Source organism: Anomalospiza imberbis, chromosome 12, assembly GCF_031753505.1.
Source record: "Anomalospiza imberbis isolate Cuckoo-Finch-1a 21T00152 chromosome 12, ASM3175350v1, whole genome shotgun sequence".
In the NCBI taxonomy this organism is placed as follows: Eukaryota; Metazoa; Chordata; class Aves; order Passeriformes; family Viduidae; genus Anomalospiza; species Anomalospiza imberbis.
In genome coordinates, this window is record NC_089692.1 from 7,527,801 (window position 1) to 7,545,861 (window position 18,061).

General features: G+C 39.6%; 1 protein-coding gene and 1 long non-coding RNA gene across 4 annotated transcripts in view; one reads left to right on the forward strand and one right to left on the reverse strand.

The window, feature by feature from the left end:
• The window catches only part of LOC137481137 (uncharacterized), a 115,032-nt gene that overhangs the window by 59,160 nt on the left and 37,811 nt on the right, over positions 1–18,061 (forward strand). Inside the window, exon 4 of one of the 3 annotated variants that reach the window (XR_011003337.1) lies at positions 7,692–12,112. The exons of the other annotated variants lie outside the window; for them this stretch is intronic. This is a non-coding gene — a long non-coding RNA (uncharacterized lncRNA). Of the gene's footprint in view, positions 1–7,691; positions 12,113–18,061 lie in introns of those variants that run through there. 3 annotated transcript variants of the gene reach the window in all.
• The window catches only part of ITFG1 (integrin alpha FG-GAP repeat containing 1), a 72,012-nt gene continuing 60,251 nt past the window's right edge, over positions 6,301–18,061 (reverse strand). The window contains exons 15-18 of the mRNA XM_068202642.1: positions 12,847–12,971; positions 11,921–12,003; positions 10,192–10,309; positions 6,301–6,849 (exon numbers count right to left, since the gene is read on the reverse strand). Of these exons, the coding sequence (XP_068058743.1) occupies positions 6,790–6,849; positions 10,192–10,309; positions 11,921–12,003; positions 12,847–12,971 (386 nt within the window). The 3' untranslated portion in view covers positions 6,301–6,789. The remainder of the gene's footprint in view (positions 6,850–10,191; positions 10,310–11,920; positions 12,004–12,846; positions 12,972–18,061) is intronic.

Genomic DNA, 18,061 nt, shown 5'->3' on the forward strand with positions numbered 1-18,061 from the left:
GAGTGACAGCTAAAATGGAGCTATTACTTTACAAGAAGTTAATAAAAAGGCGCACTTAGCCTGCTGCCTGCCGCGGCTCCCGTCCCTCTGGCTATCCATCACATCGGGTTCGCTTGTGAGGGGAGATGTTACTTCGGGAAAGGGCCTGAGGTGGACGCAGGTGGCGATGTCGGGGGAAGGGCAGGGAGGGAGAGGCGCCGGCCAGCAGATCCCGCCGCGGGACTCCCGTCCTGCCAGACCCCTCCGAGCTGCCCAGGGAGGTGCGTGAGGGCGAGAGTGGCGGCCGTGCCGCACAGCCGGGGGCATGCTCGCGGAAGGCTGTGCTGCCCATAGGCTACGTGTGAAATGATAGCAGCACGGCAGTCCCTTACAGAGGCTTTCAAATCTCCCATAGGCAACACGGGTTGAAGAATCGCTGGGCATTTCCTACAGGATTCCTCCCTGGATCTGCCGATTAGGCGAGGCTGAGATCTTTCGCTCAGGCTCCAGAAGACCTGAAACGCGGAGATGTTTGGACCTGTGCGGGTCGCAAAGCTGTGCGCAGGGGCGGGAGCGGTCCGGGCGCCCCGGGCCGGGCCCGCAGGAGCTGCCGCGGGGGTGTCGTGCCCGGGAGCGGCCCCGGCCCCGCTCCCAGGACGGAGGAGGTCGCGGTCTCCATTCAGGTCCTGCGCAGCGATGCACGGCTGCACCTCCAGGTGCCCCACGCGCAACTCCGCTGTCCGAGCGCAGGCACTTTGTGGAAGCAATTTGGAACCAACCCACTCGCTAGACCCAACAGATTTTGCAAACTGTAAATTATATGCGTAATTGCCACTTGGGAGTCGGTCTGCTTAAGGAGTAGGGCAGCTCAGTACAGTATCTAACAAGAGTGTGCGAGGTGAAGCTCTGATTTCCTTGTGGTTAGGTGCTATGTATTTGAATGTTAAATTCTTTCTACAATGTTCAAAGGTCAGCCTATCCTGTTAGAAAAGGTCATTCTCTTGCTTCAGATTATCTGTTAAATATTTCAGGCGCTTCAAGTCAGTGTGATTGTCAGCGAGAGCAGCGGGAGGGAGCGGGCCCGGGGCCCCGCGGGACAGCGGGGCGGGGGGCGGCAGCTCCTCCCAGACCCCCGGCGAGACCTCACAGCAAAGGACCTGAGCTTTTCTGGGTATTAAAGGTCCATTTCAGTGCTGCAAGAAGCTTCATGAAGTATTAAGCTTGATGGTCTGGCAAAATCCCAAGTTACATAATTATATTATTCTACTTACTTGAATTGTCCTTTCAATTTCAAAGAGATGATACAGTCCTCCTCCAAGTGTAGTTTTTCCACGAATTGTGCAATAGCTGCTGCATTCCAGCAGTGGACAAAGTGATTCCTCTGTTACCCTCTTACCCATGTATTTATAGCAGTGTGATGAAATGATAACTTCTATAGTGGAAACTCCTATACATAAAGAAGTCTTCAACAGGCGTATCTACCTCGCATTGTCTTTACTAACAAAAATGTTTACTGTAGTAATGCAAGTAAATATCCAAGACTACTGTATCTGGCATCATTCACAATTTTTTATCCTCTCTGCAAGTACATAATTAAAATCTGACTGTGCTGTTGTGCAGATTGTTAGGAAACAGGGGGTTGCCTGCTTTTTTTATTTTTTGGAATGCACTGTATAGCTAATGGCAAAATTTGACTTGGATATTTTTATTACTCGTGATGATATAAGAAATGAGAACTGGCCCAATTCTTAGATCTTGGGCTGAATTTGCATTCAAGAGAACTATTTGGGGTCAGTTGTCTCTCACCAAAGAGACAAGAGAAAACACTTGTAATGCTGTGTGCTCAGTACAAGTTTGGGTAGTAATTGCAAAGACCCAATCTGCTACAGTCAATTTAACTGAAGAGCTCAACTTCTTGTTTGTCCATTAGAAGGTTGAACAGAGCTATTACACACTTGGGGAAGTGAGCTGCTTTTCCATCCTGCTCTCTTTCCAGGGCTGTGTCAAGCTGTCAGTGTGGCAGAGGCAGGGAGTAGCATCAATTTGTAGATTTGGGGCTCATTTTGCCTCCATTTACTGCTGCTTTCAGAGACATTTCTCCTGTGGACATCCCTGTTGCTTTGTTTTGCTGGAGTTCTTGTTACAGGCGGTGCTTTCACTAGTGACAGGTCTGAAGAAGTTTTCAGCTCTCCTCTCTGAGCCTACAGAGTTTCCAAGGAGGAAAACTCTCTGCCACTGGGCCACACCGGCAGTAAGCTTCACTTAATTAAACTTCAGTTTGGGAGTCAAGAAAGGTTGACTCCCAAAGCTTTTGGACAGGCAGCTGTGTATTGTTCTGAGGCTCTATCCTCATGGTTATTTTTGAGTAGCAGTTCAGGGAAGGCAGTGGGACTCATTCTGATCCAGGTAAACACCTGCATGAGCAGCTGAGGAATGAGTCAGTCACAACAGTGCTCTGCTGCAGCTAAAGGCTTACATTTGTATTATTAGAACTGGGTTTGCCTCCTCCTTAAAACTTCATTTGATTTGCTGTTCTGTGAGAAGTTTTAACTTTATTTTACCTAAAATATTTTCTGCTCTTGAGTAGCAAAGTGTACAACCCAAACAGCCTTAGACCAGCCGGTATTTGGACATTGTTTTTAAAAGAAGCTGCAAAAATATAGATGTCAACAATGAATAATTATGAAGAGATAAGAAGTTATGTTTTAACTGTTCTGGTACTTGGTTTTGTCAGTATGATTTAGGTGCCTTTGATAAATCCTAATTTCATTATATAATTTCTATAATTAGAAAATTATAGAAGATGCAAGTGCCTCTGTATTGTATTACAATACAATTGTAATTGTATTACAATATGTAATATTTAATCATACATAAATATGCGCAGTTGGCTTTGTTATTTACTACTGAGTAATGAACACTGCAAACTTTTGAATAGTCAGGAACAGAACTCATAGCCTTCAGAAAGCTTACAGGGCACTTCTCTATTTGGTAGGTAATATAATTAGATCTGACTGTTAGAATATACCTACAGACTTTTTTGGCTTAGGTTGAAAAAATCATTAATTTCAAAATTTGGTTATAATTGTTATGGATTGTATCATAGATGGGATCACATTTTTCACTGAAGTCAGGAATTAATTATAAAAATAGTGCTGTGTGACTGATTATTTTCAAAATGACAATATTATCAATGCCTCAACAACGAGATCCTGTTCCCAGAATGGATAGTAGGGTTACTAGAGCAGCATAGCAATGTCAGATTTAACTCCTCTACTGCTCTTGATTTCTTAACATACTCCTTTGAACAAAACATTTGCCCATCCCTATAGAATTAGTACTACATCTTTGCAAAGCATGAGGTTATTTTAAGCATAATTGTATTTTCTAAATTTAAAAAGTAATTATTTAAAAAAATATTTATTAATACCTTCAAAACAGAGACAGTTAATGCTTTTACACTGTTGATTATAATATAGCAGAAGCTTATGGATTGACTTCTGCTCTATTTTGGTGTCATTAATTTGAAAGAAGTTATATATATCAATTACAATGCATTGGTAGCTATTCAATATCAAATATTGGCACAGGCTGGGGATCAGTAGTGCAAGAGCAAACCTGCAGAGAAGGACCTGGGGAGGCAGTAAGGGAGGGGGGACTCTGTCCCTCTGCCCTGCTCAGGTGAGACCCCACCTGCAGAGCTGCCCCAGCCCCGGGCCCAGCACAGCAGGGACCTGGAGCTGCTGGAGCCAGGCCAGAGGAGGCACCAGGAGGAGCAGAGGGACGGAGCAGCTCTGCTGGCAGGAAAGGCTGCCAGAGCTGGGGTTGTTCAGCCTGGACAGGAGAAGCTTTGGGCTGAGCTCAGGGTGGCCTTGCAGTGCATGAAAGGAGCCTAGAGAGAATCATGGAGAGAGACAATATACAAGAGATGGAGGGACAGGACATGGGGGAACGGCTTCACGCTGGAAAGGAGGAGGTTTAGATAGCTGGTAGGAATAAATTCTTCTCTGGGAGGGTGATGAGTCCTGGGCACAGGCTGCCCAGAGAAGCTGTGGCTGCCCCATCCCTGAAAGTGTCCAAGGCCAGGTTGAATGGGGCTTGGAGCAATCTGGGATAGTGGAAGGTGTTCCTGCCCATAACAGGGGGGTTGGAATTGGATGATCTTTAAAATCCTTTCCAAACCAAACCATTCTGTGATTCTATAGAAACCCTGAATTGACCGAACTCGGTGCATTTGTAATGATTACTTCTCCATTAACTGTAGGAAGTATTTTTAATGTCTCTGTCTGTTAAGCACGATGGCCTCAGCAGAGGAGGAATATCATACTATATAGAATATGCCTATTAATCTGCAGCAGAAAAGTTGGTTCTTTTGTTGGGGGATTACAGTGCATTAATGATAAATCTGGTAGGAAGATTCAGTCTTAAAGCTTCTCATGGAAAATGAGAACAAAGAAAGATGGTATTTCAACAGCCATCTGTCAGTTGGCCTGTCAACAGTATTTTTATATAGGTGAAATTTCACACCGAGGAAGCTTCCAATAGCATTTCTCACCAGGGCTGTGTTAGAGTGGCTGCAGTTTGAAAATTTATGTAGCTCGAACTATTTCTCACTTCTCAGTTACTGTGACAATCACCTGGAACTACAACTTCCTAATTGATGCTGCTTTCCTTAACTTCCTGGTAGAAGGGCAATAACCTTACCCAAACATACGTTTAATGCTTATAGAATAGAGAAGCAAAGTACAACATGAAACCTCTGGCGACAGGTTTAACAATATTTAATGCCTTAATTCAAAACAGTATGCATAGACTGTGAGCCATGCTACAAGTACTTAGAACCTGGGGTAAACTTTATTATACTGTATATAGTGATGCAATGATGCACTACTGAGCATGCAAAATACCTCAGAGCAGAAGATACCAAGTTCATTGTTTTGTACAACAGCTTAAATGTCAGCGTGAGGTTATTTTATTCCTAATTGCTTTTTCAAAAACAAAAGGAAGCAATATAATACAAAATGTGTATTATATTGTGATAGAGGGTTACAGACAACTTTGCTGCCACAGTGCATTATGCATTTAGCATTATTCTCCAACCATTTGAAAAAGACAGGAAAATATATTGAACTGCGCATCCTCCTAATCATGAAATCTGTTCTTTCTTTTGCTGGTGGGAGCCAATACTATCCGTGTAGTTTTCAAAGACCAAAAGCATTAAGCATTTATCTTAAAAAAATAAAATTAGCTTTTCATGAGAAAAACTGAAGGTGTGCATTAAGGAAATATTCTATCCCAAATAGTAACGGTAATGTGATATGAGAGTCTCTTGTGCTGGCATGTGATCCAAGCATATTGGAAATACCCAGTGAAACTTCAGAGCTCAGGACACTCAGCACACAAGGCTGCTCTGCCCTGTGGCTTGGTGCTGCTCTATGAATGGGTCAGTGTTCAGCACTGCCATGGTAACCCAGGGCCTGACTGGCACTCCGGGTGAGCAGCACCAGCCCAGCTTTGGACCTGTTCCCTCCGGTCTGGGGCTGCCCTGCCAGGCACAGGGAGCGCTCCGGGGAGGTGCCAGCCCCGAGCAGGGACCCCCTGCACATGGGAGCACCTTGACGACCAACACGTTCAGTTTGTTGAGAAAGATGGTCTAGTTTATCAAACAGTATTAGGAATGCAAATTAACGGATGTAACTGCAGAATGAATGGTGTAAACTCGTAAAATAAAAGCATGATTATTCTCAGAGATTCTTCCAGAATCCCAAGTACACTGAGCAGCTGTTACTTTATCAGCACTTAAAATATTTAAAGTTGAGCAACACGCCTTCTGTCATTATTACAGCCTTATGAAATTTGGGCATAGCAGTGTACATAGAAAATGTGCACTGATTATTCTGAGTGTCCTATTACATTCTTAATTTAATCTTTGCATATCCCATCACTCAGCAATACATTTTAGGGTGTCAATCCTCAATCTCTCCTCAAAAATGTTTCTCTTAACTTCTTGAAAAACAAAACCAAACAAAAAATCCCATACCTTTCTTATGTTAAAAAATAGTTACTTTCATAACAACAGTGTGCCTTTCTAAAACAAATGTAGTTATAGTTTAATTATAAAAGTTTATGTAATGCTGATACATTTTTATGATTTTAATTTTTTAATGCTTTGTCTTCTCTGTACAAGTAGCACACATAAATACTGCATCTATCCCAGGATGACTGAACTCACATTACACTGCAGGTTCCTTCTGGTTCTCCAATTCCTAAGCTCTTTACCTATTGCACATATGGATTTAAACAAAGAAAAATACAGAATACTTTTGGTTAAGCACCATTTAATACAATCAAAACAATTAACGATTAAGTAATCTGAGAAATTGCACAGGTTTAATTTTCAAAAACCAGGTTGTTTTGCAGGAGTGAACAAAGGACAAGACCAATTCAAGTGATACAAGGAATTCTGCTCGCTGAAATGCTACACTTCATTTACATACCTTTCTTTCTATCAAATATTACTAAAGAATTGGTACATAAACAATGGTACATGCAATTTGATCCCTTTACTAAGAAAAATAAATTTACAGTTCTGTTAAATAAAGGCCAAATGCTATTATATACAGTCTCTTAACTGAAAGGCCTTGTGAGACATTCAGGTCTAATTTTAATACTTTCCAAATAAATACCAGATAATGCAACATTTACAAATAACACACCAACAGTACTTTCATGGTAATAATTTTAAAAACCAGAATTTAGTCTTTTAATTAAGCAAATGAGTAGCAGCTCCTTCATAAATATTAAGGCATGTCACATAGCATCAAAATGGAACCGATGAGCCTCCTGTCGCTTCTCTCTGTCATCTGCTTTCTGAAAAATAATAATAAAAAAACACTTTGTGGAATCTAGAGCAATACTGTTACAGAAATGAGCTGTCAAGTGTCAGAGAACGGTTGATTTTTTTCAAGCCATTTGACAAAAGGCAAAAAGGCTTAGTAAAAGCCCCAACAATTAACTTTTAAATAATGTCAGCTTGAAATAGCAATAATCTACACAAAATTGGCTTCTGCTGTTAATGCTCTGCTGTTGTAGTATTTACGACCCATTATTTTCTGTTATTTCTAATAATGCTTTTTAAAAGGAATAATTCAAACCTGAAGACTATTTCCTGGTATTCATTTGGTCTACATTATAAATATAAAATGAAATTACTCTGAACTAACTGTAAATGTAATTTATGTTACATGTACGAAGAATCTCATTTAAAAACCATTCTGTTAAATACAACTTCAGAGCAAGACAGAAGTTCAACCAACAACTAACAGCACCAAGTAGGTGAAAAATGTTCTGTGTCTTTTGTTTGTATTGTGAAAATGTGAAGTAGGATGCATTTCCCTGCTTACTTATGCAGAACACACACTGACCTACTGAAAGAGTGAATTGGGTGGTGCTTGGAAAAAGCAGCGTATTTAAATTGTACCTAGAATTCATGTCATGTGTCAAAACATGTCCTCTCCCACATGTCTCCTCTCGTGTGCTAAAGCACTTAACAGAGGATGGAAGCATTTCTTCAAGATTCTTGAACACAAACTTGTGCTTGTGTCATGACAGCATGTGTAAATCCCAGCATGAGAGAATTTGGCAAAGCAGGCTGAAATGCTTTTTAGCTTGCACAGACCCATGTTCTCTCTTTCTTTTTTGTTTTTTCTAAGGAGTAAAATGAAGAAAAACCTCTCCAGTAGGTGCTGCGTGGGCATTCAGAGCTGTGTCTCAGCTGATAAAAATACACAACAATTGTGGCAGAAATCGGTGCCCGTCTTCTGCCGTGAGAGTTCATCATCTGCTTTGGCTCAACACCAAAGCTTTCCTCATTACACAATGTTTATGTGTGATAGCAACTCCATTGGATTAAATATGGATTTTACTGCATTTTGTAGCAGCAGCAGAGCTGTCAGGGAGGTTTGAGATATATCAGTCTGGCTTTTTTGGCAGGAACTTTATCAGTGTCAGTAGTATTTTGGATGTCAAAAAAGGGGAGGGAAGGAGGGAGTGGCACACTCTTTCCTACACTGAAATGCTTGTCACATTCCACAAAATTTCATAGTCTCACTTAGAGAACAATTTCCACTCCATTTCTTGTATGCTTCCTGAAAAAATTATTGCTTCAAATTTGACAGTAACTGATACTCTGCTGGATCCAGCAAACCCTCTCCAGCAATGTTTCCATCACTGCGCAGTGTTTCCATGACTGGCCTCACGACCCCAAAGCAAGTTCTCAAGAATGAGAATAAGAACTATCGAGGGCTGTAGCAAATGCAGCAAGACTTTATTTGTTGTAAGATGAATAATGGTGTCAATTCTTCCTCAATTTTTTTGTTCATTTGGTGTATCAAAACTAAAATCTAGTAACTGAGATTTCAAAGCTTTTTTTTTTTTTTCTTCAATGCATTCAAAATTTCTAAAGCAAGACAGAACAACACCTATTCCTAAACCCTACAGTTATTTCTGTACTCCAATACCTGGCTAGCAGATGAGTGTGTAAGAACTAGTGTAGACAAAGGGCTCCTGCTACTATTTATCTGCAGAGGTCAAAGTCCAGGATTTATTTAAACTGCTGAATAAAACACTGCAGCTCACAGACACACACATTCTCTGGGGGAAAGAAAAGATTTTAAGTGCCAGTTCATTTCCCCTTCCTTTCTTTGCTACATGTACTCCAGAGATCTGCAAGGGACCGGCATTTAGCCAGGACAGTATTTATAGGAGAGGACTGCTGAGAGGCAGTAAGCTAAGAACAAGCTTAGAAAAAAGGAATTTTGGAGTTTAACTTTACACATGTCAAGGATGCACAACACAGCCTTGGTGAACACTCTTATTTGTTCAGTATCTCAAACACTTCTAAACATTGGGAAGGTAAAAATCTGTAAGAAGAATATAGGAACACATGTTTATACAATTGTCTGAAAATACACACAATTTGTTCAAATATTTGTGCCTATTTTGTGCTGCAGAGTTGGAAATGAGTTTACAATATAACCAATATAACACTTCATTCACACACACCTGGGACTTAGAACAGCTCTAAAACCACTCACTCTGGGCTGAGACCTTCCTTACACTACAATGCTTGAATTATTGTATAAAATCATTTTGAATGTTGCCATTAAATCTCCATTTCTCCAGATGGAATTACACATAGGTAATCCTTCCCCAACTCAAAGTCCAAGTACCTTTTCTGCTATTCTTGTTTGCTAAAGATATGTTGGAGAGAGAATTAAATCCAGGCAGTGCCCAGCCCTGAGCTACAAGTGAGCAGTGCTTTCTTGGTACAGCAGGACATGCTAACAACAGCCATCATAAAATTTGTATTTCTTTGCTTTGTGTGTCTTATTCCCAGCTTTATTATAAGTTGGAGACTGTATTTAACGTTTTGAAGAGTAAAGACTGACAGACAAATAACATCTAAATATGAAGCATGCGCAAACTTGTCTGAATGTTTAAGAAGGTCATTTTATTTCCACAATCACAAAAACACTTATACCATGTCAGAATGTGCAGCAATTTTATTTGACAGCTAAGATTATGGTTTGGGTATATAGTAACATTTATTGGCAACTCTGCCAGTTGGGTATGATTGTGAACTGAGCACAGTTAAGAAAAATGGGAATGCATTTCTTTTGTGACATGAAAGGCCCCTTTCAAAAGCTTCTTCAACTCAGTGGATTTCTATACCCTGCATGTGTAATTCCGACCCACAGAGCAAAGCAGCCAATATGCACAACTGACTCCCTATATGTTCCCGAATGCTAATGTCAGTGCAACCAGCAAAGAGTTACACAAAAAAGACTTTCTCCTGATTTTTAGATTACCAGCAGAACTCAAGGGAAGTAAACTGAGTTTATGTTCCATTTTCCAAAACAGTTCTCCTTAAAACTGCAAAATGGAAAGCTTAGATATGAAACAAAGATAGCCATTTAAACTGGAAGAAGAGCAACATGGACAAGCTTAATTGTCTTAGAGTTTAAATAAAAATAATGCCCATTTTTAAACTTGTGGTAAACATTGAATTAATAATGAATTAAGTCACCTTTTGTGACTTAATTCAGTCTGTGTCAGTTATTATACTGTAGAAAAATGTAAAAAAAACCCCAATGTACAGGTCTGTAAAATATTAGGGAGTGTTAAATAAAATATTCTAGTAAATTAGCTTACCTTTTCTTGCCAGTGTAATATGCCAATTATTGCCAGGATGAAAACGCAGACACCAATTAAGGCTATAGCTGTTAGCAGTACAATGTTACTTGGGGTCAAATACAGCTTGGCACTCCAGCTATACAAAAGAAGAAAATCCAAGGGAACATTAATAACCTTCATTAAGAAGCAGAAAACATATTTTACTTACAAAGATGAAAAGAACCTGTTAGGGTAAGACAGGTGACAACCTAGTCTACAGAATTGAGCAGCTCTATTTAGAGACTGAAGCTTAATGATGTTTACTTGGAAATACATGGCTTAATATAATTATTTTTGAGCAATACCATGTATAAGTACAGCTTCTGCTTAAGTTTTCATGAATGCTATGGATATCCTCAGGGAATTAGCTTTTTCTCATTAGGAGATTTATCTCCTGCCCTTGCCTAGGACAAAGTAAAATGCATGAGGAAACCTTTCACAGGAATGCCTAGGGCCGGGGGACACAGAGCAGCAGGGGAAAATAACCCTGGAAGATGTTTCCACCACATGAGCAGCTCCTCTTGGACAGGCTCATGGGTCCAGTTCTCTTTTTCTGAAGTTTACCCAGGGACAACTGCAGCTCTAAACATAAGCAATTGATTATGGCTGAAGATCAACAAAATTAAACACTTCAGGGCTCCTGGAAGACATCTCTCAAATCATGTGAGGTCCTGAGGCCAGGGGAACCCTTTTTTGTGATCCTACAGGTTTCCTATCATGGGAAAGCTGTCAGGAGCAGGCTCTGTGTTGAGGCCTCTCAGGAAATCACATACCTATTTAAAAAAAATAAATTAAGAAGCTTTTATTATGAAATCTGATTTCTTCTGGGGATTCCATAGTCTGCTATTCTACAATGTCCATAAACCCACTTTAAACAAAACCAAAAATAGTTTAAGGATACTATAACAAAAATTGTTTTGCATTACACATACCTTTAAATACCTCAAGACTGTAACTAAATTTTCATCTGGCAGATGTTATTTCTGTGGTTGTTAATTAGCAACTCAAGCAGCACATCACTTCTCCACTGTTATTTGTTCTCTAGTAAAATTAACTGCTGAACTGATGTCAGAATCATTTCTGCATGATAAATGCAACTGACCTCACTGGTAGATCAAGCGGCAAAATGCAGCTGGAATATCTGACTAATGTTTTCTCTAATAGCAAAAAGAGAAACATGCTCTCTTTCTGGGAGAAACATTTTAATTGCAAAGTGAATTCTGTGTTCAAGCTCTTGTGCAACCAACCCATTCACCTTTACTTAAAGGGAAACCTCCACTCCTGTAGCAACAGCTACTGCATTCAGAAGGACTGAAGCAAAGCTTTTCTATGGAACCAGACAGAAATTGCATGTTTGGTGAAACAAAAATGCTTAATTCAACCATTGCCATGTTTATAATTTGTCACCGAGGATGTTGTTAAATCTAGCAAGTATGTTATTATTTACAGGAGTGGAGCTGGTAATACATTTTGATTGTTTGAGCCAGTAATAGGTTTTTTTCCTTAATAGATTGTTTATGGGCACCATCTGAGAGGCTGTGCAAAATACCTGAGCAGCATTTTCAGCTCCAGCTCAGCACTGACCCCCTGCCCTTGCTCTTCAGTAACTTTCTATACAAATAACTATTTCTAAACCTATACATAATGCCTAATTTACACTGTGTATTAATGTAATTTTGGGAAGTGCACATCCAAATGACGACATTACCTTCGAGGAACATTATGAGGATAGGGAATGACTATAAGCTGGGAGTTTGGTATGATAGCTGTCCATTCTTGTTTTCTTATGGACTGAAAGAAAAACAAAGGCTGTGTCAATTCCTAACAAACCAACATACTTACAAGCAAAGAAATTCTGTGTTGAAACATACGAAAGGAGAAATAAAAACATTGTGGGTTTTCCCTTTATCTTTGTATAAACCTGTTACTCCAAAAGCTCCAAAATGCTTTAAAACCCACCCCCCAAAAGCAAAAAGCAAAATAACTATTGCTGACATGAAACACAGCATCTGCTTTAAAAGTACAAAGCAACAATATAATAGGGAAAGAAGAAAAGAACTGATTCTACAAAGGAGGCAGGCAGAACAATTATCCAGATCAGAATTTGGCCCATTTGAGTACCTCATTTTCAAAGCAGTACCATCAGATCTTTAAAGACTGAAAATGGTGAGGACCCCACTTTTATGTTGCATGTGAAGATTAGAGAATCACAGTAATCTTCCCCCACCATGATACTGCCCATGGTTTTATCACCGAGGCAGAAGGGATTATGTGAGCCCCAGCCCAGCCAGAGCAACTCTGGGAAAGCCCTGCAGCTACTGCAGTCCACAATAACTGGACCCTCAGACCTAATACCCATTTGCCCTACAAACAAGCACTGTATACCAGTGCTAACATTTATAGACAGTTTCAGTCATCTTTTGGTTTTATTTTGGCTTCAGAGCTTACACACCCTTCAAAAAAAACTGGGCAAACTGCTTCTTTTGGGCAAACCTTTCTGTACACAGACTTATTTCTTTGATATTCTTACTTCAGAAAATGAAAACAAGTGTCCCAGCAGTATTTCCATGCAAAGTCTCTTAGGAAAGGTAGCACCATAAACAATTAGCTTGACAATCTTAAATGTCAACCAACCTTTTCTCCTAAGGGCCGAGGGATGCCAACGTACAAGTGGTCGAGGAAGTTGGCGCTGCGGCCCAAGCCCAGCACGTTGTAGGGCAGCTGGAGAGCGTAATGTGCTGACTGGCTGAGTTGGCCAGCTGCAAGAAAGCAGAAAGGAAGCCCAAGTAGGTACTTTATGGGGAAAAAAACCCATCAATCAATCAACTCCCAAACTACCAACTTGCTACACAAGTACACATTCCCCAGTCAGTAATAAAAATGTTTAAAAAATTTCACCAATCGTGTGATTATTTAATTCTCAAAGCTCAGTCCCACATTTCCAAACTACCTGTGAGCACTCACTTGGAGAAGAGCTTAAATACTTTACATTTTTAGGTAAGACAATTCTTTTGAGTACCATTTCTGTGTTAACTCAAATCCCCATTATTTGTTACAAGCTGAAAAGAAATCAACTATCTGCATGTAATTTTATATGATTAGTACCAAATTTCTTGCCCACTGATTTACAAGATTAGACTCAACATGTGAAGGTTCACTTTAATTCTTGTCAGTGTTAAACTGTAATTACTACTGTCACAAAATTAGCTAACCAAATTTTCATGAACAAATTTTCAAAGAATAAATTAATTTAATGAAAACAGGATTGCAGTGGTTGCAAGTTAATAATAATTATAGGAGAAACTGTAGATGGAAAATAAGATTCTTGGTTTCTAGAAAAGGCAGTGGGGAAACAGACAAGTATTGCAGTAATCAACAAGTTCACTGGCATCCCATTTCCAAAGTATCCAGGTATTCCATTTAAATAAAATCTTCTATGTTGCATCTTCTAATCATTTAATTTTTGGCCAACAGATTCAGATCCTGTGTGGGTTCTTTGTTCTCTTAGCAAATGAGCTGCTTCCACAGCAGAAGAGTATCAGCACCTCAGAAGCACCACAGTGAATTCAGCCTTCACCAGATTAACAGGAATGAGTACAAGGGACACTTGGCAACCACAAATGGGTTTCTGTGACCAACAGAAACAGCTTTTCACAAGAATGTGATTTAGTCAGTACTTTTACAGCATCAGATTTCTCTCAGCTTTGATCCTTAATAGACCATGCCTGAAACTGGAAACTATAAGTTAAACAACAAAATGCAACAGAATGTGAATTAGAGAACAGGAATCCATATTTTGTAATGACTTTACAGCCAACTCCTTTTTACCTCTCCACACTCCCATCCAAGGCCTGATTCAGGAGGCAGCACTTGACCCCAGCCCACTGGCTGTGGGCCAGACTGGTGACACAACATTCTGCATAGTTGTGCTGAACACAGGAGCAGGAAAAACTCCTGACTCACCACCAAATCCAAGTATCCTTTCAAGAAAAACCTAACCCACCCTCCTGGCACCCAGGAGACGCCAGTAAATGCAAGCATTGGCCACAACACAGCAGCACTTCACCAAGGGACAGCAAAGGCATCACTGGCAATAGCTGCTCTTCAGCTCTTGTACGCTCCTCTGGGGACAAACTACTCCTGCCAGTGCAGCCGGGGGATTCTGAACCCCTGCTCACGACAGCCATTACTTCACGGCTCTGTTTTTGTGAACCTCCCTTCCCCTACCTGCTCTTGAGGAAGCCACTTGTCTTATGCTGTCAGGCATGTTCTGAAATAGGCCTGTTTAATCAGGAGGTAAATATTCTGTATTATTGTGCGTTTACAATTATAATAACAGTATTTCAAAAAGCAAGAAGATTGTCAACTGAGATCTGAAAAATCAGCTTGATGCAGTTATCTTTTTATTAAGCTAAAATCCTATTAGCAAAAAGAAACAGTAATGGTCTTCCTAAAGATTATACACATTTTATATTTTTTTTTTCCCCACGCAGAACCATGTAATGAGCAAGCAGACAAGGAAATTTAAGTTGGATTTGTACTTGCAGGTGTCTATTGCGAGGACAAGGTGTACTGTGCACATTGTTGGGTAGATTTCTCAATTACAGAAGATGTGGCACAAAGCACTGACTGAGCAGCTTTTCTCTTTAAGAACCGGGATTTTTCCAGGAAGTTGAGATAACACAGGAGAGGACAGCATAGGGGTTGAGTCCTGAGGCTGTCCCTGCCTCGTCAGTGACTTCCCTAACATCATCTTGGCTAAACAGCTCAATCTCCAGGTGTCAATATCCAAATCTAAAATGGGAGTAATTCTCAAAGTACAGAATATCTGAAAGCTCTGGTTTCCAACATACAAGTAGTAAGGAGCAAAGGTGGGTGGATTTAATTTGACTTGGTTATAGAAACAAACCAGATGTGTTACTTGATCATGCTGCAACCTAAAAAAGATTTTCTTTAAGAATTTTTCATTAATGCTGCATGCTGAAGGATTTTCCCCAAAAGAACAAGGTACTGCTGTAACACTGAAAAGCTTTTAGAATTACTTTTGAGTGAAATATTTAGGATCATGAGAAGACTGCAACTAAGATCTTGCTTTTTTCTTTCATCTTACAAATGAAATGAATGTCAACTAAATTAAAGAGAATAGAAGAAAATGTCATCTACTGTGTGCAGTCAGCCTTAAAGAGGTTAGAGAGTCACATACTGCAGCTAGAATTCTTAAAGCACTGAATAATTTCATGGCTACTAATGCTGGTCCTTATGCCTACTAAGATAAGGATAACAAAATCTTACGCTTCAGGATGTAAATAGATCATTTGCAAAGGTCAGAGAGGAATGTTTTCTTCTACACAACAGGCAGAAATGTGCATATATTTTTTTTTTGCCTTTAAAATTGGGAGATATTAGCTAAACAGGATGATAGCATGTAGAAGGTTCCAGTTTACTAAAGCTGACTAAGCACAGGAGAACTTTGAGACTCTTCCTCGTTTTCCTCATCCTGTATCTATCATAAATTCTGTTTGATGCTTATTGAAAAGTTCCACATAGAATTGCAACCAAGTAATTAAGAATGACAACTGCTCACCTGAGAAACATAAAAGCCCTGAACCAAGATGAAAAATAAAAAGAGAAATTATGGAGAGTACTGTCAACAGTTTATTGACATTATCTCAAGTTCCCAGTCACTGGTAATTAATTTACTTATGAAAATATTTCAAATTTAATTAAATAGCAACCACAGCAATTTGCCCTCTTGTAAAACTACTGGAAACAGCTTTTTACTTGTTCCAAAAAAATCTGAAAATATTTTTGCATCCTCATGGAGGAAAGTGGGATTTATTTCTTACATTCAAATTGTTCTTTAAATTTTTGGAAGCCATTGTAGGCAAGATGGAGGAAGTGGCTGTTGCTTCAGTTTGTTTTACTTCATCCATAGAACTGTTACTATAAACAAGACTTAAAAACCTCCTCCTGATCATGCTACACATGATTTCTTTTTAACACTACTTTTAAGACTATTCAATACTATGTCTTTTCCCTTAAGCTTCTTGTTTCAAAAATGCCATTTCAAAGCATACAGATATCATGGGCTATGGTATTGGTATTACTGGTGGTATATATATATTCTTGTTTTAAATCATAAATCATTAAGTTAATTGCTTCAAAAAACCTTGGGCAGGGTAAAATCATCAACATTTTAGGACATGGTTTTCTGTGGTTTCAGCCTATCGGAGCAAATTTTTAAGACAAAGCTAATGATGTTGGGCAGCCAAACCTCAGAAGATTTTTCAGAGTTTGATATTCAGAAACCATTCTGGACCTTTTGGAATCAATCTCCTTACCTCTGAAGTCTGGCATATAAAATTGGAAGCAATTCGTATCATTAACCTTTCTAAAGTCTTGTCTGAAAACCAGAGCCATGTGTTGTCTGTGACAAATACGGTACTTGTTCTTTTATACCTGAATTAAGTCATTTTCCTTCTGTTTCCATTATCCTGATGTAAACTTGCTGGAAGCTCAAGGGTAGTCTGTTCTCCCCTGAGCTGAACTGAAATGTCCTCAGCAGCTTATTTCAGGCTGAAGAATTTAACTTTGTGAGAGGAAAGTGGTTGCAGTTGCGTGTAGGAGCAATGCCTTCTCTCGTTTAAACAGCACTGACAACACGTGGTACTGGGTTTAGGAACAGCCTCATTGAACCTACAGAAATAGATGCACAATTCTGATAGTGTTCAGTCCGTTTAAATAACCTTATTTGGTGAAACATGCAAGATCACTACACAGAACTGAAAGACTAATGGAAAAATCTGATTTCAAACTTGTGGTTTCCTGAAGCATTCCTTTTAATTCTTTTTATGATGCTTTTCTTAACAAAATATTATTTGCATTTAATTAGCCAATTAAAAGCCATTCTGTGTAATTCAAAATTCAGTAATACTATTTAGGATTCCAAAAGTGTATCTTTTAGTCTCAGACTTGCATGTAAATTCTTCTGTACCATCACCTACCTGAACTCTGAGGCCAGCACATGAATGACTTCTTTTATATAGATTAGACAAACACATCCATCCTAGAAAAAGTAAAAATTAGTCCAAAAGCTGCCATGCAGAGGTTGCATGGATTATTGCATAGCTGGGAACCACACCCAGGCAACAGCTGGAACAGGACAGAGGCAGTGCAAGATTTGGCGTGATGGCACAGTGAGCGTGCGTCCCTTCCCTGCACAGCTGCAACACTGCAGTGAAGTTTCCTCTGCTGCCATTACCAGCACTGGGCTGAAGTGCACTGAGTATTTCCCCTTTTTTTGAAGCTGTCAGCTCCTTATTTTATTTGAAAATATGCCAACCATATACTGCAAGAGAAAGGGAAAATATAACTGATAGTAATGAAAAACCCATGGAATGTGCCTAAGAATTTACAAAGAAGCTTTCAGGAAAAAAACCCAATCTAACAAAAACCCAACAACTTCAAACTTGGAAGCTTCATAGAAAGTTGGGGAAATTGAATTGCTTGGCTTCATCTGAAAGCTTTACTTCGGTTCCTTTCATATTGCCTTTGGGGGTCACTGCTTGGAAAAAAAAAAGTAGTGGTCAAAGAATTCTTTTTCTGTTTAAAATATGCAATGGTAACTTCATTCTTCTAAGGGCTGGGGGTGTCTCCTTGTTTTATCCAGCTGGTTGCCTCTTTTCCTTACTCCCCCCTAATAGGAAAATTCAGATTAATGCAGTACACAGCTTCACCTCTCAACATTTTCTGCAATACCTGGTTCTGGAGTACCAGAAATAACATGGGAAAGGGAATTCAAAGTGCACTCTCGGGAACTGGATACTGATAATTTCAGTGCTGCCAACAC